Genomic DNA, 25,615 nt, shown 5'->3' on the forward strand with positions numbered 1-25,615 from the left:
TGCTTAACCACTGCCACGACTTATGACTTTAATTCCAAATTCAGTAAGTTGAGGACTATCTATAGACAGAGGTGTCTGTGGTTTATCGGCACACTCACAGCTGCATACTTCAAGACAAGCTCCCTACAATGTTCCATGTTCTGTGTTAATTAACATTTTGTTTTGCCTTAATAGTTAAATTAAGGGCTCTGTTCTGGGCCCAGTGCTCTTCAACATCTTCATCAATGATTTGGATGAGGGGATAGATGGGGAACTCATCAAATTTGCAGACAACACCAAGCTGGCAGGAATAGCCAATACTCCAGAAGATAGGCTTAAGATACAGGAGGATCTTGACAGACTTGAACATTGGGAGCTATCTAACAAAATGAAATTCAATGGTGAAAAAATTAAGGTTCTACATTTAGGCAAGAAAAACCAAATGCATAGTATAGGTCAGGGGTAGGCAACCTTGGCTCTTTTATGACTCGTGGACTTCAACTCCCAGAATTCCTGAGCCACTATAGCTGGCTCAGGAATTCTGGGAGTTGAAGTCCACGAGTCATAAAAGAGCCAAGGTTGCCTACCCCTGGTATAGGTGGTACCTTGCTCAATAGTAGTAACTGTGAGAGGGATTTGGAGTCCTAGTGGACAATTACTTAAATAAGAGCTAGCAGTGTGCTGCAGCTGCCAAAAAAGTCAACACAATGCTAGGCTGCATTAACAGAGGAATAGAATCAAGATCACGTGAAGTGTTAATACCACTTTACAAACCCTTGGTAAGGCCACACTTGGAATACTGCTTCCAGTTTTGGTCACCACAATGTAAAAAAAATGTCGAGACTCTAGAAAGGGTACAGAGAAGAGCAACAAAGATGATTGGGGGACTGGAGGCTAAAACATATAGGGAACAGTTTCTGGAATTAGGTATGTGTAGTTTAACGAAGAGAAGAGTGAGGGGTGACATGATAGCAGTGTTCCAATATCTCAGGGGTTGCCACAAAGAAGAGGGAGTCAACCTCTTCTCCAAAGTGCCCGAAGGCAGGACAAGAAGGAACGGATGGAAACTAATCAAGGAGAGAAGCAACCTAGAACTAAGGAGAAATTTCCTGACAATTAGAACAATTAATCAGTGGAACAACTTGCCTCCAGAAGCTGTGAATGCTCCAACACTGGAAGTTTTTAAGAAGAGACTGGACAGCCATTTGTCCGAAATGGTATAGGGTTTCCTGCCTGAGCAGGGGGTTGGACTAGATGACCTCCAAAGTCCCTTCCAACTTTGTTGTTGTTGTTGTTGTTGTTATATAGCTGCACAAAATTAGAAGAGATTTTTCTGGATAGTGTTTCTCGAACTTGGCAATTTTAAAATTTATAGACTTCAACTCCCAGAATTCCTCAGCCAGCATTACTGGCTGTGGAATTCTGGGAGTTGAAGTCCACTCACCTTAAACTTGCCAAGTTTGAGAAACAATGTGTAGAGTGTCCAGTCCAGCGCTCCTGTTTAGTGTAAGGAATAAAGTTATATCTCAGAAAATCTTGAGCCCAAGGGAGGGGGAAATTATATCAAAAATTCCACAAGGATTTAACACTGGGATTTGTTACACATGCCAAATAATATCTTTGGATAATTATCATGTAAACAGATTACATTGAATTAGAAGCATTGCCGGATGTTTCATTTATGAATCGATGTGTATAAATTAATTTGGTTTATAGGAGCAGTGGTCTAAAGCTTGGCCAATTTTTTTTCCAAGACCCACCAGCAGAGGACATTAGATGCTAACTAATCCTCTAATACACGTGGTCCTTGATTTATGACCACAATTGAGCCCAATTTTTTTTGTTACTAAGCAAGACAATTATTAGGTGAATTTTACCCCATTTTTTTTACTTTTCTTGCCACAGTTGTTAAGTGGATCACTGCGGTTGTTAAGTTAGTAACACAGTTGTTAAGTGGATCCAGCTTCCCTAGTTTTCCCTTTGCTTGTCAGAAGGTCGCAACAGGTGATCACATGACCCCGGGACGCTGCAACTGTCATAAATAGGAACCAGTTGCCAATCCTCTGAATTTTAATCACGTGATCACAGGGATGCTGCAATAGTCATTAGTGCGAAAACCGGTCATAAGTCACTTTTTCCAGTGCCGTTGTAACTTTGAATGGTCACCAAATGAACTGCTGTAAGTCGAGGACTATCCGTGCGTTTCCTTCCTTATGTCCTGCAGACTGCTACTTGAGCACACATTTGTGATGGGTTCTGATTTTTTTTAACCCAAGTGCAATTTCATCATCTGAATCCTGACAGAGTGAAAGGGATGGGTGGTGGACGTTTGGAAATGTTACTTGTATATTTTGGCAAAAGTGCTATTTTATTTTGCTGCTGTCTTGTGCAATACGCTAGAGAGACTTTCAGCTTCTGGGTGTGATTTTTTTCCCCTTCCAAATATCTTCCATGCTTGCCTCGATATATCTGTCCTTTAATGCAGAACCCTGAAGATGTACTTTTGCCTTTTGGTGAGCCAAATCATTGGCTCCAGCCTAGCTTTCCCCAACTATCTGAGGGGAATGAGATTCAAAATTCATGCACATCTGGAAGGCATCCAGATTAGAGAAGGGTGTCCGGGTTTCAAGCAAAGATCTGCTCCAGCTGTGGTGCCAGAGAATCTGCAAATGCAATGCAGTTGGATGGGATGCTTATCGCTTGGTTGTTCATGGCCTGGTGGGTCTAGGACAGTGGTAGAAACCTATGGCACGCGTGCCAGAGGTGGCATTCAGAGCCCCCTCTGTGGGTGCGTGCGCCGTCGCCCCATCTCCCCCCGGGGCCCCCTCCTCGCCAGCAGCCCCCCCCGGAGGAGAGTCACCCCCAAGCACAGCCCGCACAGAGCAGAGCAGCCAAGAACATGGCAGCTGGGCAGCGGGGACAAGACTCCGCCCTCATGCTGTGGAGGTGGTGAGTGGCCCTGTGGGGGGTGGGGAGGCAGAGCAGGCAGGATGGGGTGGGGGCAGTTTTGGGGCACTCAGTCTCTAAAAGGTTCGCCATCACTGGTCTAGGACAACTCACCATGGCCAACTCGTCACAGGACAAGTTGATATTGAAAAAAATACTGAAATAGAACCATTAAAGAAAGGATGCCAGAGGAGGGACAAAATGAAAGCTGAATGACAAAAAATAAAATAATGTTTAATTATTGTAAAGAATTAAATTGAATTGTTGAATTGACTCGCGGCGAGTTCTCCTACGGTGAGTTGACCGTGGCAACTTGACCACAGGAAGTTGGCTGCGGCGAGTTGTCTCATTCCGTGCCCTGGATGTCTCCTGTCTGGACTGTTGCAATTGCTCTAGGTGGGGCTACCCTGGAACAGTAACCAGAAGGCGCAGAAGGCAACCACATGAGCAATCTTGGGCACCCAAAGAATGGTGCTGCGCAAGGTTCATTGGGTGCCAATTTGCTTCCAGGTGCAGTTCAAAGTACCGGTTATGACCTTTAAAGCCCTACTTGGACGGGTCCATATTACCTATGGAACCGTCTTTTTCTCCATTACATCAGCCCATTCTCCCCAGTCAGGCAGCAAAGGTACAGTATGCTGTGCACCCCATCAGCTGAAGAATTTCAACTGGTGGGGTCCAGGAGGAGAGTCTTCTCTGCCATTCCCCCCAACATATGGATACCCCACCTCCTTTCTTTCTAGAAAGATGTGAAAACATGTCTCTTCCACCTCGCTTGGGGTTCACAGAGGAGCACACAGCCATGGGGTTGACTAAGTGGCCTTGAATGTCCTCTGCCCAGCCTTAATTAACCTTTAACCTTTAAATTTTTTAACATTCTTGCTTCTTGCAAATTTTATATGCTCTTTTTAGATTTTAATAGTTCACTTGTACACTGCCCCGAGACCCGCTCTGAGCGACCATGGACAGTTTCAAAATTTGACAAATAAATAAATTGATACAGATCCGTGTTTCCCAGACATGGCAGCTTTAAGATGTATGGACTTCAACTATCAGAATTCCCCAGCTTGCAGTTCCCTCTTTGCTTATCTCTAGGTTTGCTCTTGCTACTGCTAAAGTAGCAAACGTTACTCTTACTCCTGGAGTTTGCATTTAGAAAAGGCTGGTTTTAGTTCACATGTCCTGAAAATGATTCCTAGGGTAGCAAATTGGCCGAATTGATTGGTTGATTGACATTCCCTTGCCTTTTTCTGCTTTTGGGGGCGGTTCACTTAGCTGCTGTGGAAGTTGGCATAAAGTAAGGAGTCCCTTGCGGATTTTTCTCTGCTGGTCGTTCCCAATTCTAGAGGGCAGCGCTCATCTCCATTTCAAGACCATTGAGCCAGCACTGTCCGAAGACATTTCCACGATCATGTCGGCCACATGACGTCACGGAGTACTGTTACCTTCCTACTGTAGTGGTACCTATTCATCTACTCATATTTGCATGTTTTCAAATTGCTAGGTTGGCAGGAGCTGAGGTGAGGACAGGAGCTCACCCTGCCACATGGCGCTTGGGTCTTGAACTTGGGCTGCTAGCTTTCCAGCTGACAAGCCCAGCTTCTTAACTGCTGAGCCACCGCGCTGCCCCAAAGTTGGCATTCTGGGCTAAATATCTTTTTTTCTTGTTGCAATAAAGTTGGTTATACATCCTCAAGAAGGGTTATTCTATGAACGATGTTGCTAGCTTTCCTTTCTAACTTTGGGTTGGTCTCATGACAGATGGGCAAAGAAAACGGCACATGCCCGGGCACAGATCTTGTACTACCTGGCTGAAAACCTGGAACTCCGTCGAGCTGAGATTGCATCACAGCTGGAATCATTAATGGGTATAGAAAAAGAGAAAGCTTTGATGGAGGTGGATAATAGTGTGCGGCGACTATTTTATTGGGCAGCTTACTCTGACAAATGTGGTGGAGTTGTGCAGGTGAGAATAGCAAGGCCTTGTCCTTAGATACATACAGTTTGCACTCTGTAACTGTTGATGGATGGAATGTGGCTGAATGTATGGAAGGATCTGAGATGTGTGCCCAAGAATTAGCTTTGTGAGCAGAAGGCCCCAGCTATAAAAAAATAACAAACAGGTATTTTTGCTCAAGATTCTAGAATTAACTTTCTCCAACTTTGGTGCCCTTCAGATATGTGGAATTCGATCCACAGAAGCCGCAGCAATGGCTATCCTGGCTAAGGATTTCTGGGACATGGTCCCTATATCTGAAGAATGCAAAAGTGAAGACAGTTGTGAAAGTTAATGCCAGTCAGAGTTGCTGATAATGGTAGTAGGTAGGCAAGTCGATCAATCTGAGTCGTATCACCTGAGCCATATAACCTTCCAGAACAATTCTGGGAAATCTAATCAAAGTTCCTTGAAAGTGTCGTCTTTAATTTATATGATTCTATTCCTGTAACGGAATGAGCCCCCCCCCCACATGCCTAGGGAATAATCGGGAGGAGCCTGCAACCGAATAATGGACAAGGAAAGAAACTTAGAAAAGATCTGCCATAAATAATTAGGCTTTTTAAAAAAAGTTGGGAGAACTTTCGGGCTTGCAAGGTTGTGTTAATGTAGCCTTGCAATAAAGTACAATTAGCTCATCCTGTTACGTTTTTTGTCTAGTCTTCTTGGCAGGTTGACAGTTTCCCTCTTTACATCGTAGGTATTCTTAAAAGTACTGAAAAATAGTGGCTCCACATGAAGACACTCCTCTTGCAGAGTGCCCTGTATTTGCATGTGAACACCAGCAAAGAGGTGACCTTGCTGGGGGCAATTGCCACCATAGAGGACTTTCCCAAGCTAAAATGCCCCAAAGGACACACTCAGGTCATGTAGAGGCTTCTATGCATACCCTAGGCAGGGCTAAGACTCCCCTCTGCAGATAATGGCCCCACTGACTGAGGGTATGTAGGAATATGCTTGGGAGACAGGAGGAAGAGCTACAGACTAGGCAATATTAGATAAGAGGCAGCTGAGTCCACAGAAGCAATGAGAGGGTGAGGCAAACATCTCAGAAGGGACCCTCCCGAGGTTCTTCAATCTGACAGGTAAGCAGAGAGAGATGGATTCTCAGACTGGAAGGAGTCTGGGAATGTAACTTTATTATACAGTCATAGCTAGTATTTTGGGTGTGCTTCTTGTTTGGCCTGCCTTGCAAGATTAACATTGGGGCTGCAGGGGTCTGGTGACTCTCTTTTGGATTTGGAAGTCCTCATAAGAAAAGAAAAGAAAAATGTGTATGAAAATGAAATGAATCAAAGAACTAGCAATAGCACTTATACTTATATACCACTTCACAGTGCTTTATACCCTTCTCTAAGGGGTCTACAGAGTCAACATATTTCTTTCTCCCAACAACCTGGGTCCTCATTTTACCAAACTGGGAAGGATGGAATGCTTGAGCCGGCCAGGATCGAACTGCTGGCAGTCAGCAGAGTTAGCCTGCAATACTGCATTCTAACCACTGCGCCACCAAGGCTCTTCCATATAGATATTTCAGCAGATTGATTTGGAAAGGAAATGGAGGCCGGCAATTAGAAGCTTTCAGGTGAGGATTTTGTTAATGGGAGAACTTTTATTCTCTTTATAAACTTTGAAATTTTTTTGCTTGTGCCTTTTTCTGCTACAGGAAACCACTCTATACGGTGCCTGCATTCACTTTCGAGAACCTCTTGGTGTCGTGGGAATTGCCTGTCCAGACGATTACCCCCTCCTCAGTTTTGTCAGCTTGTTTGCTGCAGCAATTACACGTGGCAACTGCATTGTGATTATTCCCAGTGAGCGATACCCTTTGCCTGCCCTGGACTTGATTCAGGTATTTTCTGAATGTTTCTGACCTATTTTGAAGATCATTAAAAAAGGCATGAATGAACATACACGTGACGTATGCCTGCCCTCATGTGTGAACCTCAATTACTCCACGGAGTGTACCACCTATTTCTCTTTTAAGTATTTTTCCCCCTGCTCATGGAATATTTATTTATTTAGCAAAAAAAAAAAAAGTACATGTCGGCCACTTGGCAAGACTCTGGGGCCATGGTGGCGAACCTATAGCACGCGTGCCACAGTTGGCACGCAGAGCCCTCTCTGTGGGCACGCACGCGGTCGCCCCAGTCCTAAGCCTTCAGCTGGGTTTTATAAAACCTTTTTGCTTTAGGCCTCCGCCACCATGTGCAAAAAAAAAAAAGGTTCAATCAATTTCAACTTCTCGGGGGGAAAAAAGATCTCACAAAGTTGGAATTGATTGATTGAACTTTTTAGTCCCACCCAGTCTGCCGTTACCACTGCAACCACGCCCACCCAATGGGCCACGCCCACCCAATGGGCCACGCCCACCCAGCACCCGACAATACATAAGTGGGTTTTGGGTTGCAGTTTGGGCACTCAGTCTCTAAAAGGTTTGCCAGCACTGCTCTGGGGTGTTGACATTTTATCAGAACCTGACAAAAACATAAAATTAAAGTCATACAAATGTGATCAATGTAAGTTTTATGCAAGTTTAAGAACGCCAAAATAATCTTAGCTCGGAAAAAACGGCAAGTAGAAGTTTGATTTGGAAATTTATAAACAGACTAAGGGGCCAGATGGATTTTAAATAAGATTTTGAAATGAATTACAAGAATCCTTCCTCTGGATTGTAAATATGTTTATTTTTGAAAGTATAAGAAATGTTCTCATCAGAAAATGCTGTTGATTAGGGGGGGAAAGATAAGACGGGACTTTGAAGCTTGGACCACTAGAAGGAACCAGAAAGAACTAAAGTTTATAATTAAAGAGAGATCCACTGTACAGAATGGAGCAAAATATTTTTACCTTTTGAAGAATTCATGGAGTTTTGAGAACATTGCACTGAGAAACTCTTAAAATTGTCTGCTATCACAAAGCTAGGTTCAAAAGAGGTTATAGAAGAGAAACTAACTTTATTGGACAAGACAGAAGCTGGTTTTAATGTGGATTTTAAAATGACAGGTTACAAGAATGATATGAAAAAGGAAATTTATTTATTACATGTCTATGTCTAAAAGTCTTTTGGAGACATTGTTGACAGAAACCTTTCTTGTTTTCTCTGTACTGGGGGTGGAGGAGAAGCTAAAAATTGAGCCAAAGAAGTTGTAGTTATTATTATCCTTATGTGGGTTGTTATTTTAATTTGCTTTAGGAATGTCTACATTTTGTTTTTCCTTTTGAGTCTGGAAGGAACAGGCAGAATGGCTTCTGTGGTACCCCAAGAATGCAAAATTCCTCACATGGGAAGAGCTTAAGTCTGTCTTCGGGAAGTTGCATAAGAAGACAATTGTATACATGCCCTTATCCTGTCATAGTGTTAATAGATATACACATATATTTGTAATTTATTACGCAATTAATAAAAGCAAGGAACTTAGGTGGTTTAATAAAATGGAAGGAATTGAGGTGATAGGAGTAGGGAATCAGATATCATAGCTATTAGCAATGTATCTCAACCTTGGCAACTTTAAGAGGTGAGGACCAGAATTCTTAAAGTTAAGGAACAACTATATTAGAGTCACACATGATTTCTTAACAACGTATAGGTTTATCCTCCCTTCCTTTAAGGCAGGGTCTCAAATTATGTATCTGCTTTCTGCCATTTTATTTATTTATTTTATTTAATTTATTTAATTAGTTTTATATACCGCCCTATTCCCGAAGGACTCAGGGCGGTTTACAGGGCAAAGTTTAAAAAACAATATAAAAGTTAAAATAGAAATAGAATTAAAATAAATTACATTAATTACTAGCCCAACAAATTAAAACAAAGTTTAAAACTTAAAACCCCTCAGTCCAGGCCAGATAGATCAAAGAACCAAGTTTTCAGGTCCCGACGAAACGAACGAGGGTCGGGGGCAGTTCCGAGTTCCACAGGTAAGTCATTCCATAGGGCAGGCGCGCCCACAGAGAACGCCCTCCCTCTGGGGATCACCCGCCAGCACTCCCTGACCGGCGGCACCCTAAGGAGGCCCTCCCTATGGGAGCGCACAGGACGATGGGAAGTTGATGCTGGCAGCAGGTGCTCCCTCAGATAATCCGGGCCCATGCCATTTAGGGCTTTATAGGTCATCACCAGCACCTTGAATCTCACCCGGAGGGCAACTGGAAGCCAATGCAGCTCGCGGAGAAGAGGCGTTACACGGGAGTATCGGGAAACTCCCATCACAACTCGCGCGGCTGCATTCTGCACCAGTTGAAGCCTCCGAGTGGTCCTCAAGGGCAGCCCCATGTGGAGAGCATTGCAGTAGTCTAACTGGGAGGTCACGAGCGCATGAGTGACTGTGCGTAGGGCATCTCGGTCCAGATAGGGCCGCAACTGGCGCACCAGGCGAACCTGGGCAAAAGACCCCCTGGTCACGGCTCCTATATGATCTTCCAAACTGAGCCGTGAATCCAGGAGGACGCCCAAGTTGCGAGCCCTATCAACGGGGGGTAACACCTCACCCCCCCCCCATAGTTAGCCTATATTTTCTCACATTTTCAACAATAACACACTGAGGCCTAAATGTATCCATCCAAGAGTTCTTGAAGAACTCATGTAAAATTGCTGAGCTAGCAAAAAATAGGTAATTTGTTGCTCAAATCAGTGCTGGAACTCCACAGAGGTAAATTTAGCTCCATCAAATTTTGGCAGATTTTTAGAGTGTCAACAAATATGTGAATAGAAACAAGATGCTGTACTTGGATTCTCAAAAGCCCTTCAGAGTTTTTCATCGATGACTCTTGAGTAAACATAGTGTCTATGGGATGAGACAAAGTGTTTCTTTAAGACCTACCAACTGCTTAAAGAAGAGAGAACAAAGAGTAGGAATAAGCAGGCATTTTTCTCAGAGGAGAAAAAACATGGAGTCCCTTGAGGATCCCTATGCTGGGAACTATTGCTTTTTAAATTCTTGATAAAGGCTCTTGATTTCGGATTAAGTCCTGAGCTGGCTAAATTTGTAGATGATTGCAAACTGTACAGAGTACAGGAAGTCCTCGATTACAACCATTTCTTTTAGTAAGCATTTGAAGTTACAACAACACTGGGGGAAAAAAGTGGCTTATGACCACACTTACGACCGTTGCAGCTTCCCCAGGGCCACATGATCAGAATTCAGCCGCTTGGCAACCGGCATCGATTTGATGATCGTTGAAATGTCCTGAAGTCATGTGATCACCTTTTGCCAACCTTCTGATAAGCAAAGTTAATGGGGAAGCCAGATTCACTTTAGTAACCATGTTACTGATTTAACAACTTAAGTGATTCATCATAGCAACTGTGTCAAGAAAAGTCATAAAAGGAGGGCAATACTCACTTAACAAATGTTTCTCTTAGCAACAAAAATGTTGGGCTCAATTGAGGTCGTAACTCAAGGACTACCTGTATCAGTTGCAATTGCCCTTTCGTATGTTTTAGACTGCCATTCCTTGTCATTCTTCATGCTGGTTAGGAATGATGAGAGTTTTGGTCCCATTAGAAGATGATAGTCAATTCTTTATTGCAGGGGTCTTCAAACTTGGCATTCTTTTTATTCCCACACTGGCTAGGGAATTGTGGGAGTTGCAGTCCACAGTCTTAAAGTTGACAAGTTTTAAATGACCCCTGCTTTTTATTGGAAAATACTGTCAATGAAGAACAGGAATAAATGGCTCTTATAAAAATAATAAAGCAAGCCTAAATTAAAACAGTATTAAATCTATACATTAAGATAGAGAGGAGGAAGAAGAAAATGTTAAAGATTTCTCTCTACTCTTCACAAGGAAAAACCTTGGTGAAGTTATAATCTTCACTAGGTGTATAAACTACTTTAATCCATAAAATTATCATGCCTCAGCTTCCATCTCTCCTAGATTTTGGATAGAAAACACAAATAGATGTGTGTGGCCTACTTTAGGATCTTAGGAAAACTGTATGATTCACTTTGTTTTGCTGGTTATAGTAACAAGCAGATTGTTGGCTGACTTTGGATCTGTATTTCCCAAAAACTGGTCTTCTCTAGAATTGCAAAATAATAAGCAGAGCCAAGGAGCTTCAGAACTCGACCTAATTATGTCAATATTGTTTCTTGGACCAAGGGATTGGTCAAAAGAATGTGAGAGAGATATTCCTTGCAGATGGGTAGTTCTAGGGCCTTTGGGAATGGATGCAATAAAAGTAAAATAACTGGAACCCTAAACAGAGAGGTTCCTATATGCTTTTCACGCCATGCTCCATGCAAAGATAGATGAAAGTTATAGTCTGGCATAGCTGGAGGACACCAGCTGAGGGAATTCATTACATGTACAGAAATCTGTAATGGTGGACTTGGTATTTCGTTTTCTATAAATCCAATTGTTTGCTTTCTGAAATCCATATTCAAACTTCCAACGTTCCAGTGGAGCTTTTTAAAGATGGCAGTCAGGCTTGCTTATTTTATCATTTGCTTCCCCATCTCATCGTGTGGAGGGTTTGGTGCCTCTTTTCATTTCGTAGAGTTCATCATAGATAGTACGGCTTTCTGGGTTATAACGGTGAGAAAAATGTTAAGGGTTTCCAATTACAAATAGTTAAGTCTTAAGCTGCTCGAGATGGCAGGATGTGCTACGTCTACTGGGAAAACGTACAAAGATCTAAAGATGGGACAGAGAAAGTCGACAATAAAGAGCACAATGTTACTTTACAAGCTCCCGTTCCCAATCTGAAGTTAGCAAAGCCGTAGCATTGTTTTGTCCAGTTGTTTTGTACACTTATTAAGCAGAATCACCTGTTGTCAGAATAGCATGGATGGAAAACTACTGACTTGCTAGATTCTCTCTGTGGGATGACAATAGGTAAAGGTAAAAGGCAAAGGTTCCCCCCGCACATGCGTGCTAGTCGTTTCCGATTCCAGGGGCCGGTGCTCATCTCCGTTTCAAAGCCGAAGAGCCAGCGCTTGTCTGAGGATGTCTCCGTGGTCATGTGGCCGGCATGACTAGACGCCAGAGGCGCATGGAACGCTGTTATCTTCCCACTGTAGTGGTCCCTATTTTTCTACTTGCATTTTTACGTGTTTTCGAACTGCTAGGTTGGCAGAAGCTGGGACGAGTAACAGGCGCTCACTCTGTTACGTGGCACTCGGGATTCGACCCGCCAAACTGCCGACCTTCTGATCGACAAGGTCAGCGTCCTAACCCACTGAGCCACCGCGTGACAATGCAGGGGATGACAATGCAGTCGTTCAAATAGGAGAAGGGAGCCCTTGGAACTACAATTCTTAATCCTTATAACAGGAATCATCTTGTCTGTCCATCCCTACCTGCTCAAAATATGCTACTTTGAATAAAATATGTCTGACCGTTGAGAAGACAAGCATTAGATTGCAATATTGACTCTTAAAACCAAGGGTGGACAACTGTCAGGACTGAAAAAGCTACTTTTTTCTTTCACTAAAAGGACCCACCAACCTGAACCAAGTGCAGAATTCTGGTTCAAGAATGCCAAAATTTATCGTCTATGGCAGACATGTCAAACACAAGGCCCGGGGACCGGATGCGGCCCGCGAAGTGGTTTCGTGTGGCCCGCGAAGCCATCCTGGAAAAAGTGAGGGAACGGCCCCCACCGCCTTGGCCCTGGCCCAGAGACCCTCCTTCCGCCAGAGACCCTCAGATCTGTCCCACTCCTGCCCAGGCCCCCATAGGCACCCTTGATGAGAACAATGTAGAGCTGGCCACGCCCACCCAGTAGGCCATACACACTCTAGCCACGCCTACCCAGTAGGCCACGCCCATCCAATAGGCCATACCCACCCGGACCCCTGAGGGCAACAGCAATGCTGATGCGGCCCTCAATGAAATTGAGTTTGACACCCCTGGTCTATGGAGATTCTCAGTCATCCAGGTCATGGTTGTCCCAAAGGTGCTTTTTTCAAGAGGCAACTGGACTTTCTTGTTTTTTTTTCTTTGAAGACATTTTACTTCTCATGCAAGAAACTTCTTCAGCTCTGAGGACGGTGGGGAATGGAAAGATTTATATTCCTTGCAGACAGCTGGTCGTTTGCATTCATTTAGAGCAGACATGTCAAACACAAGGCCCGAGGGCCAGATGCGGCCCACAAAGTGGTTTCACGTGGCCCGTGAACCCATCCTGGAAACAGTGAGGAAACAGCCCCCGTTGCCTTGGCCCTGGCCCAGGCTGGCCGGGAGCCAATGTACAATTTTGTGGTGGCCATCTATGCTGAAACACATTCAGTCTTAGCTCCACAAGGCCATCTGGACACATCAAGGGACCAGCCCCTGCCGTGTCAATCCCGCCCCCTGGGCGCGCACTGGGGAGGTATCACCCTTTGTGAGGAATGAAGAAATGCACCATTGCCTGGAAGTGGCAAGCACATGGCCCTGCCTACTTCGGGCATACTAGGGACTGGGCAGCATTGCACTTTTCTTCAGATTCACACCACCCGGCTCAGCCTCTCTGCACTGTGAGGAGAACACCCCGCTGCCTGCCAAAACCAGGCAGGATGGGGGCTGGGCAGCACTGCGCAGGTAACGTCGACTCTCATGCTGCTCATGGCATCCCCTCCCCCAGAGCCCACCAAGCCGGATATGTGAAGTAGGCGAGTGCCATGTGCTGGCCACTTCCAGGCGATGGTGCATTTCTTCATTCCTCATGAAGGATGACACTTCTCCAGCTGTGTTTCTTGCCTGTTTTTCTCCCTCCCTCATCTCAAATATTTTCCCACCACTTGAAAGAAGGAAGGAAGGAAGGAAGGAAGGAAGGAAGGAAGGAAGGAAGGAAGGAGAGGGAGGGTCTGAGGGAAGTCCTGCTTTAGTCCTTCCCTGCTGCCCTTTCACCATCCCCTTGCCCCCTCCTTCTGGGGCCTCCCATCCTATTGCTAAGGAAGCTTTGGATACAAAGCCAGGTCTCCTCACATGGAGAGGGAGTGGGTCTCCCTCTTGACTTTGCTCTCGTACCCATCATGAGCAACCTGGCTAAGGAGAACAAGCATAGCAGAAGCAGCCTTGAGGAGGAGGTAAGTGCAGCTGGGCACCCCCTTGGGTAAGGGGCTGGGCTTAGTGCCGTGGGTGTTTGAGGACTGGGCTGGGCATTTGATCTCCGTGCCACCGTCCAACCCCCCCCCCCGCATGGCCTGAGAGGAACAGTGAGGCTCCTCCAGTGGACCGTGCCTTGGCACTTGCCCCGGTCCCATCTCTGTCTGCCAGAGACCCTCACATCTGTCCCACTCCTGCCCAGGCCCCCATAGGTACCCTTGACACGAATGATGTAGAGCTGGCCATACCCACCCAGTAGGCCACACGAATTCCAGCCACGCCCACCCAGTAGGCTGCTCCCACCCTGGCCACACCCACCCGGCCCCCTGAAGGTAACGGCAATGCTGATGAGGCCCTCAATGAAATTGAGTTTGACATCCCTGATTTAGAGAGTCGTTGAGGCCATTTGGAGGTTTATCTGTGTCCTCAGGGTCACCTAAGTAGTGCAAATGGGTGTGGAGCCATCTTGGAACTGCTGAAAGGACTGTGTTGTGTGAGGCTTCTTGGATGAGAAGCAAAATGTCTTCAGAGGAAAAACAAAGTCCAGTTGCCTCTTGAAAAAGCACCGTTGGGCCAAAATTTATCAAAATTGAACTACAGATTTATTAGGCCCCGAGAGTGTGGAAGGATCCATCTCCTGGTTATATTAGCTCTGTTGACTGGTGTTTTACTTAGTTGCTATGTATTTGAATGTTTGTCTTTATGATGTAATTGTTTTTATTTCTACTTGATAATGTTCACCATCCAGAATCACTTCTTGAGATGGGTAGCTTTATAAATTGATTAAATTAAATGATTAATTGACTGAGCTCCTGCTCTGCGACAGAATTTATTACTAATACGAGAACCAAACTCACTAGTATAATGAGTACGCTCCTGGTTTTTCTCCCCAGAGATCTTCTTCAAACACTTTAGTTTAAGGGGAGGAGATGGGAGGAATTGCCTTTTTTCATCTTTGTTAGATCATTGAAAGCCCAAAGCTCTGCTGTATTACAAATCATCCTGACATTTATGGCACTATATGAGTGTTCTTCTGCTGTTTTTAATAAAGTTGACAAGAGATGTTGATTTCTAAAGAAAGACTTCTCAATTTATCCAAAAAAAAGATTGCTTTGAACAATAATGTACTGCTGCAAGAATTTTATAGCATGGGACAGGTTTCTCCGACTTAGGGTCTGTCCTGCAGATACAAGTAGTTGTCGACTTACGACCACAACTGACCCCACAATTTCTGTTACTAAGCAAGACAATTGTTAAGTTTGCCTCATTTTACAACCTTTCTTGCCCCAGTTCTTACGTGACTCACCGCCGTTAAGTTAGTAACATCCTACATTGTTACTGTCAGTGCCCCAAATAGGTAGTCATGCTTTGTTTTGGAGTGACCTTTCCTAGAAACCTAATGGCTCTGATAGAGATGTGTTGATGGAAAGAAATATCAACTGGGTTTTTGAGTGTTTTATTTATTTTTATTTCTGTGTGAACTTATAAATAATTTGGGGAGAAGCAGTAAGGAAGAAACAATATGCAAGAAGCAAATCTGTCAATTTTGGCTTAAATGAGGCTTTCCCCCCCCCCCCCCACACACACACACTGTTTCTCTTCCATTTATCAAAGAACGTACAGGTGGTCCTCGACTTACAACAGTTTGTTTAGTGACCCTTCAAAGTTAAAAACGGCACTGAAAAAAGTGACTTATGACCGTTTTTCAAACTTACAACTGTTGCAGCATCCCCAGGGTCACATGATTGTGGGCCACATGATCAGAATTCAGACACTCAGCACCTGGCACACATTTATAAACTTCTGACAAGCAAAGTTAATGGGGATACCAGATTCACTTGACAAGCATGCTTAACGATTGCAGTGATTCACTTAACAACTGTGGCAAGAAAGGTTGTAAAATGGGACAAAACTCACTTAACAAATGTCTCAGCAACAGAAATTTGGGGCTCAACTGTGGTCATAGGTCAAGGACTATCGGTAGGAAACAAGTTGAGGGTTCATACGCGCATGAGGAACATGGTACTAAAAATGGTAGATACGGGCTCACTTAGGTTCAGTCTAGAAATCTCAAATGTTTGTCAATATGGCATTATAGCAGTCATTGTGTTTTCATTTTTTGCAGCTAGGTTTCTGTGGTTTTCCCCCCCCCATACCAAAAAACAGACACAAAATGAATCATCTTTAAAGCATGACAGCTACACATTCAAGGATAGGTGTTACCCTGTAAAGAGAGCGTATTGGCTTATTTTCCTATCATATAGGTGGTTAATGGCATCCACTTTCCCATCCCTCTTTATTGTTAACAGGTATTCGACACCTCTGACGTGCCTGCTGGGGTGGTGAATATCATCTCTGGCTCCCGGGATTATTTGAGTCGAAGTTTATCTGAGCATCATGATGTCCAAGCCATGTGGTACTTCGGCTCTAAAGAGGTGAGTGTCCTTGCAGGCTGTGGGACGGGTTGGGCCAATTTGCCACAACCAACTCACCGTGGCCATCGTGCTGTGGCACAGCTCATCGCAGTCAACTTGCCGTGGGACAATTCAACATTTCAATTTAATTATTTTAAATAGTTTAAAAAATATTTTAATTTTTGTCATTCCCATTTCATTTTGTCCCTCTTTTTGCATCCTTCCTTCTTAATGATTCTGTTCTACCTTTTCTTCTTTCTTTCTGTGGGAGCACCAGCCCTGTGGAACCAACTTCCCCTTGAGTTCCGGATGGCCCCGGATCTCCGGTCCTTTCACCGCGGCCTTAAAACATTCCTTTTCCATCAGGCTGACCTGGACTGACGACAGGGATTTTTAAAATGTTTTTAATTTTGTTATTGGGGCTGCTAGTTTAATTCTTTTTTAACTTTTGTATTATTGTATTTTTTATTGTTGTTAGCCGCCCTGAGTCCTTCGGGAGATAGGGCGGCATATAAGTCCCAAAAATAAATAAATAAATAAATATTAGTGCGGTGAGTTGTCCCGTGGCAAGGTGGCTGTGGTGAGTTGTCCTGCTGTTGGCCACAGTGCAGTAAAATACAGAACTACAGCCTCAGGTTTTTACCAACTTAAGTACTAGCCATTTCTATAACAACAAATTATATTAATCAACAAGACCCCAAAGTCAAGAGTTCATTTTTTATTTTATTTTTTGTCTCGAGCACAAAGTCCAGACATGGTTTCTGAGCAGAAGCAAAGCTGGGTATGTTCTTTTCTCTAAAGAGAAATTGGGAATGCAGGTTGACAGTTTTCAACTATGAAAACTATGTGTTTGTTTGTTTGTTTGTTTGTTTATAGAATTTATATGGCTGCCCACTCTGAAATGCACGTTGTTCTCATTTCTTGAGTTTGCCAACTGTACAGGGGCAGAAACCCTATTTGAAAATTACATGAAACATTTATTTTATTTTTTATTTTAATTCCATTTATATCCCGCCCTTCTCCGAAGACTCAGGGCGGCTTACAAGCTTAGCAGTAGCCTTCATTCTACGTATATGCCTGCTTATTAGGGCTTTCACACACACCCCAAGCGGCATTATTACAAAGTCAGCTTATTGCCCCCAACAATCTGGGTCCTCATTTTACCTACCTGGGAAGGATGGAAGGCTGAGTCAACCTTGAGCCTGGTGGGACTCGAACCTGCACTAATTGCAGGCAGCTGGTGTTACTTAAGGAGGCATTAGCCCACTACTCCACCATGCCCAAGCCTATTCTGTTTTCTTAAGTTGTTGTTATTACTACTAGCAAATTTTGACTTTATAAGCACGCCATTGCTGTTGCTCCTTTCTTAAACTTCTTTCTGAGCCTTAACGTTTAGCTTTGGCAATGAAAGTTAAAGGCTAGAACTGCTGTCTAATGAAATCGTAATGAGAGGCTCTTTCTGCCTTCAAGACGTAGCCCAGGGAGCAGGAAGGGATGGCTTCTCCTACCCTTAAAGCCGTAATATTGGGATTCCCCATTTGTCAGTGCCTTGCAACTCTAAATGCTGATACTACAGGATTTGTATTTTGTTGTGAGAAAACTCAAAAAATTACCATGGGTTCCTTCCTGAAAAGCAAATGACTCAAAGGCAACCTGTTCAAACAGGTCCTGGGGTCACTGGACTCCAGGAAATCCCACTAGAGGGAGTTCTCGACCGACGGCCACAACTGAGGCCTAAATTTTGAGCCCAAAATTTCTGTAGCTAAGCGAGACATTTTGTTAAGTGAGTTTTGCCCCATTTTACAACCTTTCTTGCCACGGTTCTTAAGTGAATCGCCGCAGTTGTTAAATTAGCAACACAGTGGGTAAGTGAATCTGGCTTCTCCCATTGACTTTGCTTGCCAGAAGGTCACAAAAGCTGATCACGGGACCCCCCCCCCAGACACTGCAACCATCATAAACGTCAGCCAGTCGCCAAGCTTTTTGAATTTTGATCCCGTGACCTTGGGGATGCCGCAACAGTTGTAAAGTGTGAAAATCGGTCATAAGTCACTTTTTTTCAGCGCCGTTGTAACTTTGAAAACAGTCACTAAATGAACTGCTGTAAGTCAAGGACTATTTGTACTGCACTGTGCCCTGTCCATCTTCAAATGTAACTGAGTTCCACAGCTGGTTTGTTGAGCAAGCCAAAGTCAGCCTTCCCAGCAAGCCGATTAAAAAACCCCTGGTTTGTTCAGCCAATGACTACTTTTATTTTCTCTCGGTTTTCTTCTGTCAGTTCTCAGGTGGTATCCCAAGTATACTAGACAAGTTAAGAACAATAAGGTTTTTATACGGTGAGGGGTTGTTGGTTTTTCTCCACGCATTAGTCGATTTTGCCTGCGTGCTGTGGACTTTTTTGTAAATGAGCATTTTTGAGGTTTACCTCTTATTTATAGTTGGTGTGAGTCTGCTTCTGAGTTTGAAGCATATGGGGGGGTTTTCTGCTTTTGTGGGGATTATCGGGGGATAGGTCTGTCATTTTTGTTTTTCTTTTGCGGGTGCATATTTTGGTAGCATTGTGAGGATTGATATTTGTTGGGTTTTGTAGGGGATAGTTGTGGAATATCATGCAAGATATGTGTCTTTCTTTTTTTTTAAGTCACTAAGTCCCCTGATGGGAGATGAGTTTTTCTGGGGGCTTGTATGTGGTTTGGCATTTGGAGACACGATCTTTAGGGGTTTGAATGAAGAGCAAAAAAGGACAGATTAAGGAGGGATATCTTTTTAAGCTATTTTTGCTTTGTTCAATAAGAGTTGCATAGGGATGACAGTAGACCAGGAATAAATGCTAGGCTTAGAATGACAAGCATAATTTATAAACAGCTTCCATTTTAGATTCCTTGCCCGAACTAAACCTTGGTTCAATGTCTTGAACGAATGAAAATCTTTGGTCATGCTGCTTCGTGATCCCTGTGAGAAATATAAGTGGCAATCCAACTCAAGGTATTCTGACAAGGTCCCCCTTAACCTGGAAGCAGCCAAGATACTTTTCTCTCCTTGTTTTTCTTAACCTTGTGAACTCTTAAGATGTATGGACTTCAATTCCCAGAATTCCCCAGCTAGCATCTTAAACTTCAGAAGGTTGAGACACACTGTATTAGATAGTCACAGAAGAAAACTGGGTGTTCCCAAGCCACAGTTTTCAGGGTTGTGAGCCAAGTCTTGTCTTTTAAAATGGAATCTGTTTTAAATTACCAGCAGTCTCTTCCTCTTCCTTCATAAAGTGTTAGGTGACATTATATCTTTACTTAGCAGGAGCCACTGTACTCGATCCTTTCCTTGGCAATCGATAATATAAAAACAATGCATCCATGTTAGATGACCAATAATGGAAAATATACGTAGCTCAGGATTGAAATGAGAGGGTCTTTGATACTCTCTGAGCTTGGTTGTTTTCTTGCAGACGTTTCATTACCTAGTCCAGGGGTAGGCGTGGCTGGCTCAGGAATTCTGGGAGTTGAAGTCCACGAGTCATAAAAGAGCCAAGGTTTCCTACCCCTGACCTAGTCTATCATTAGTCTGGCTCAGGGGTGTCAAACTCAGTTTCATTGAGGGCCGCATCAGCATTGCGGTTGCCCTCAGGGGGCTGGGTGGGCGTGGCCTACTGGGTGGGTGTGGCCTACTGGGTGGGCGTGGCTAAAGTGCGTATGGCCTACTGGGTGGGCATGGCCAGCTCTACATCGTTTGCATCAAGGGCAGGAGCGGGACAGATCTGAGGGTCTCTGGCAGGAGGAGGGTCTCTGGGCCAGGGCCAAGGCAGTGGGGGCCGTTCCCTCACTGTTTCCAGGATGGCTTCGCGGGCCGGATGAAACCACTTCGCGGGCCGGATCCGGCCCCCGGGCCTTGTGTTTGACATGTCTGGTCTGGCTAGTATGGGTGATATTACCTAGTTTGGGTAACGAAACATATGAAACAAAACAGCCAGGCTCAGAAAGCACCATAAGCCACTCATGTTCGAAAAGGTTGCATCGGATTTATTTATTTTTTATCACATTTTTTTATTAGTTCATCAAAATATAAAATACAAAAGGAAATTCAGAAAAGTAATAGAAAACTAGGAGAAGGGGGAGGGAAAAAGAAAAAAAAGCATGGTGTAAAGAGTAAAAAGTAAAGAACAAGGCACCGACTTCCAACTCTCTTTTTAGCACAGTAGAAAATAACATTATAACCTCAACGTTTTACTTTTACACAGCAGTATATACTAGCCATTTCTATAATAACAAACCTATCTAATAAGCGAAGACAAAATCAAAGTTTCTTTTTTTTTTCATTGCCAGCTCAAAATCCAGAAGCAATTTCCAAATAGAAACAAAATTAAATATATTCTCCTCTTTGGGTAAAAGAATCAATTTGACCATCTCTGCTTCTCCTAGCTGTGGAGAATAATATAAACTTCTGTTTACTCATTAATCTTTTATCATAATTTTTATTAAAAGAATTCCCTTATGCTATTTCAGGTGTTTTTTTTCTAACCCTGAAGGGAGAAAAGGTTGAAACGCATTTATGATACTGACACTAGCTGAGAGACAATGTTTGAGAATACTCTAAATTCACAGAGTAAGGCCTATTCAAGAAACTTTTTAAAAAGTGTTTGCCATGAATCAAATGCTATGCATCAGGGAGGATCCTACAAGGAAGAGGTATAAACATTCCAGAACAAACAGGAGGAAGAGGAGAAATTTTTTTATTAAATTTTATTAAATTTATATATAAAATTCTATTTATTTATTAAAATTTTATGCCACCCTTCTCCCCTAGAAGATGACTCTGGACACTACAGTAGTGGCCAAAATTGTGAAAAACTTTTGGGAAAAGTGCATTTTTGAGGTTTGATGGCTAATAACACCACGTTTTTTTTTTGGGGGGGGGAAGTAGTACCATAAAATTATATATCAATGGAAAGATAATTTAATCAAGAATGTAATCAACATAGTTTGTTCAATTATCTGTACTGTATTCTATGAAAAGTTATAGCCAAATAACCAGAAAAAGGAAACACAACTTGTTTAGGTTGATAACGGGTAGCTTTCCTTCATCTGATTGTAGCCAATGAGCACAAGTGTTTAGAGAGCCAATCAGGTGTCATCTTGTTTTGGCAATGAGCCAATCAGATCACACTGGGATCCAGTTACTGATGTCATGTATTGAAGCTGAGAGGAGGACATTTGTCCGTGTGTTATGTGATCGCTATCAAGTTCTTTCATTTAGTGAGCTTGTAAAACGTAATAAAATTAAAGTAATGGTGGTTGCCCAGAAAGCGATGTAAAATAGTATTATTAAGTGAACAAGGCTACAGTTATAAAGAAATTAGAAGAAAAAATTGGTGGAAACTTAACCAAAGGTGGCATTTCTACTGTACACTTTTTCCAAAAGGTTTCCACAATTTTGGCCACTACTATAACGATGCAAAGGTTTTGAAAGTCTCGGGCCTAAATCAGTACAGCTCTATTCGCTTTATCACTTTATTGTTCTATTCATCTAGATGGCATTAATATCCAAACAACTTCAACAGTGTTTTCTTTTGCTATGTTTGGAGCGTCCTTTTTTTTTTTAATCCCATTTATATCCCGCCCTTCTCCGTAGACTCAGGGTGGCTTACAAGCTTAGCAGTAGCCTTCATTCTATGTATATGCCTGCTTATTAGGGCTTTCACACACACCCCAAGCGGCATTATTACAAAGTCAGCTTATTGCCCCCAACAATCTGGGTCCTCATTTTACCTACCTCAGAAGGATGGAAGGCTGAGTCAACCTTGAGCCTGGTGGGATGCGAACCTGCACTAATTGCAGGCAGCTGGTGTTACTTAAGGAGGCATTAGCCCACTGCTCCACCAAGGCTCTTTTAAAGTCCGTCTTGTAGGAGGTTGTTGAAGTGGGTATCCTAACCGACAGGCCACTCACTACCATGTCTCTTTTTGTAGCCATCTGTTGTCAGGTAAATAAACATACAATGGCATCATAATAATGTTGATTCTTTCACCAACAGGGTTCTGGCCTTGTAGAATGGGCTTCTGCTGGGAATCTGAAGAGGACATGGGTGAATTACGGAATTGATAAACATTGTTGGAGTGATCACGAAGAATCAGGAGAAGAATTTCTCTACCAGGCCACCCAGTGTAAAAGTGTCTGGATGCCTATGGGTGACATATTTGCCAACTGAGCTTCAGGGAAGTAATTGGGAGGTGGGGCAGGGTCAAAAACCAAAACCCACCCCTATTGTTGATAATAAAAGAGAATTTCTCCATTTTGATTAAACTGGTATCGAGCCGTTTTGAATGGAATTGGTGGTTCTTTCTGGGTATTTTCCCTTAGCAAATTCACATTCCCAGTGAGACAACAGAGCCTCCCTCTCATATATCCTCATCCATCCCCAGGTTAAGTGTCATGTTAGGTAACTGTTCGGCGGGGTGGGGCTACCCTCAATTCTTTTGAAAGGAGAAGGGCCACCCTAGGCTGTAGGAAGAGCCATAGTAGCCAAAAAAAATCACAAGGAATTTCCTAGCACCTTTTTCAGACCACTGTAATAAATAAATGCCTAAGCTGTTCAGAGTTGCACATAACTTCGTCAGATGCATGGATGGCTAAAGCAGCGTTTCTCAACCGAGGCAAAGTGTGGACTTCAATTCCCAGAATTCTAAGCCAGCCGTTCCCCATGCTGGCTGAGGAATTCTGGAAGTTGAAGTCCACGCATCTTAAAAGTTGTCAAGGTTAAGAAATAATGGGCGAAAGTGACATGGAATTTATAGCAGGATGTGGCAGAGGGAGGGAGGGGAATAGATAGGATGATTATTGTACAGGTGATGGAGCTGCAAAGTGGATTTTTGAAAAGGGGGATTCTGGTGGATTTATCAGGTAATTTTACAGGGTTTCTTTCTTTTTGTAGAATTTGCAACTCTCCCATTTTATGGCTTACAGTACAGTATTCACACTTTTCTCACTGGGCAACACCTGTTGGCAACTGTGCTGAGAGGAGCCTGCAAGGTCTATGGAAAACAGTAGTCGTCAGAAGCTCCAATGTGTCTCACATTGCTTAGTCCAGGAATAGACGGTTACCCAGTAAAAAAAAGGTCAGATTTAGGATTGCCAAATGAGATATTTCAGAAGCTGGATTAATTTGTTAAATGTGTGTCTCTTATCCAAGCTTAGTCTAATTGCAACTGAGTTAGTTATAACTTAAAAGAGAGCCAAGTTGGAAAAGACGGAAGATTATTGCCTTTTTTTTGTAACAAAAATTGCCATTTCCTATTCAGTGCAACTCAATATTATTTGTAAACTTTTTTTTTCATTGCTCAGCTTAGGGAAGGGAGAGAGAGGGACATAGTTCAGTGGTAATATGATTTATTGTGTGCAGAAAGTTCTAGGTTGTCATCTGTGATATCTCTCTTCACTTGTTCATCAAATGTCGAGGTCTTTGAACTCCAGAATAACTGTGAGCCACTTCACAATTAAAATAAGATAGAAAACAGTATCAGATAAGAACATCAACTCCAATGGAAGGGAATATACATAGCTCAGGGTTGAACTGTGGAGTGCTTGGTGCTCTCTAGGCTTGGTTGTTTGCTGAGGTTTCGTTACTAAACTAGGTAGCATCATCAATGCAAGTAAGTGGGGGTGAGAAGTGAAATGTCTTCAAAGAAAAACAAGAAAGTCGAGTTGCCTTGCCAAAACGCACCTTTGGGATAACTATGATCTGGATGACTGAGAATCTCCATAGGCATTCAGCCATCATTAGACATACAAACACATTTATGTACCATTCAAAAGAGACAATAAAAAAGTTAAGCAGGAAAGAGATAGGAACACATCCTCTCCAGCAGCCAACACCAGGTAAGCAGGGTTTAATACCAATCAGGCAGAAAACAACCGAAGAACTGTCAAGGAGAAAAACCACACCTCCACCAGAACAGGTAAGGCAAGTTACTGTATATAAACAGAGAACAAATAATTACGCTCACTAATAATGTTACTTAAAATGTTGAAGATCTGCTGTCATGCTGGCTGAGGAGTTCTGGGAGTTGAAGTCCACATATCCTAAAGTTGCCAAGATTGAGAAAACACTGGATTAGACTGACCAGGGGGTGTACATTAACTTAAGGCCATATTGCAGTGTTATTTTTTTTCCAGTTTAAATTTTATTATTTTTTCCATATTTCTAGTACTTACACCTGTGGAGACCTTGGTGCTCTCTCTGAGCTTGGTTGTTTTCTTGTATATGTTTCATTATCCCACTAGGTAATGTGATGATGTTACTTAGTTGGGTAACGAAATGTCTACGAGAAAACAGCCAAGCTCAGACAGCACCAAGGATTCAATCATTCAGCCCAGAGCTGCAAATATTCTCTTCTGTTGATCTTACCTACTTATCTTCACTGCCCAGAAGCCTTGATATTTCAGACAGTAGGTGGAAAGCCCCAGCTTTTAAAGTTTGTTTTAGACATCATCCTTTGCTGTCTATTTGGGGCACCAGAAGTTTTTTTTTATTTTTTTATTAAAAGGTTTTATAAAAGTTACAATACAAGGTAAAGGTAAAGGTTCCCCCGCACATGCGTGCTAGTCGTTTCCGACTCTAGGGGCCGGTGCTCATCTCCGTTTCAAAGCCGAAGAGCCAGCGCTTGTCTGAGGACGTCTCGGTGGTCATGTGGCTAGCATGACTAGATGCCAAAGGCGCACGGAACGCTGTTACCTTCCCACCGGAGTGGTCCCTATTTTTCTACTTGCATTTTTACGTGCTTTCGAACTGCTAGGTTGGCAGAAGCTGGGACGAGTAACAGTCGCTCACTCTGTTACGCGGCACTCGGGATTCGACCCGCCAAACTGCCGACCTTCTGATCGACAAGCTCAGCGTCCTAACCCACTGAGCCACCGCGTCCAATACAAACCCACCCCCAAACCACCCCCCTCCCCCTCCCCCACTTCCCAGAACTGAATACAGGGTTACAAAAATAACAATCAAAATCTAAATAACATTAACCAACTATATATGTAACCAAGTTCCTAACACACTTTAACTCCCCTTTAACATGAACACAAACAAAATAAAAGTAAACATAATAAGAATAAGAATATAAAAACAAGATAATATCCATATTATTAAACAATACTAATAATAAAATATAATAAAAGCTAATAAAAATACCATAAAAACATACTAATATTAATATCATTCTATAATTCATTCATAAGCTAGATGAAACTTTTTAGTC

General features: G+C 43.1%; 1 protein-coding gene across 4 annotated transcripts in view; it reads left to right on the plus strand.

Moving 5' to 3' along the window:
• The window catches only part of LOC308677514 (aldehyde dehydrogenase family 16 member A1-like), a gene marked incomplete at its 5' end in the record, with an annotated part of 56,545 nt that extends 33,878 nt beyond the window's left edge, over window positions 1–22,667 (plus strand). The window contains 4 exons of one of the 4 annotated variants that reach the window (XM_081343975.1): window positions 4,687–4,891; window positions 6,588–6,773; window positions 16,267–16,392; window positions 22,399–22,667. In XM_081343975.1, the coding sequence (XP_081200101.1) occupies window positions 4,687–4,891; window positions 6,588–6,773; window positions 16,267–16,392; window positions 22,399–22,572 (691 nt within the window). In that variant the 3' untranslated portion in view covers window positions 22,573–22,667. Of the gene's footprint in view, window positions 1–4,686; window positions 4,892–6,587; window positions 6,774–12,362; window positions 12,506–16,266; window positions 16,393–22,398 lie in introns of those variants that run through there. The other 3 variants (XM_081343977.1, XM_081343976.1, XM_081343978.1) reach the window with 3 other exon arrangements.
• Between the last annotated feature and the right edge of the window lie 2,948 nt (window positions 22,668–25,615).

This window comes from Vipera berus (assembly GCF_964194415.1).
Source record: "Vipera berus genome assembly, chromosome: Z".
NCBI lineage: Eukaryota > Metazoa > Chordata > Lepidosauria > Squamata > Viperidae > Vipera > Vipera berus.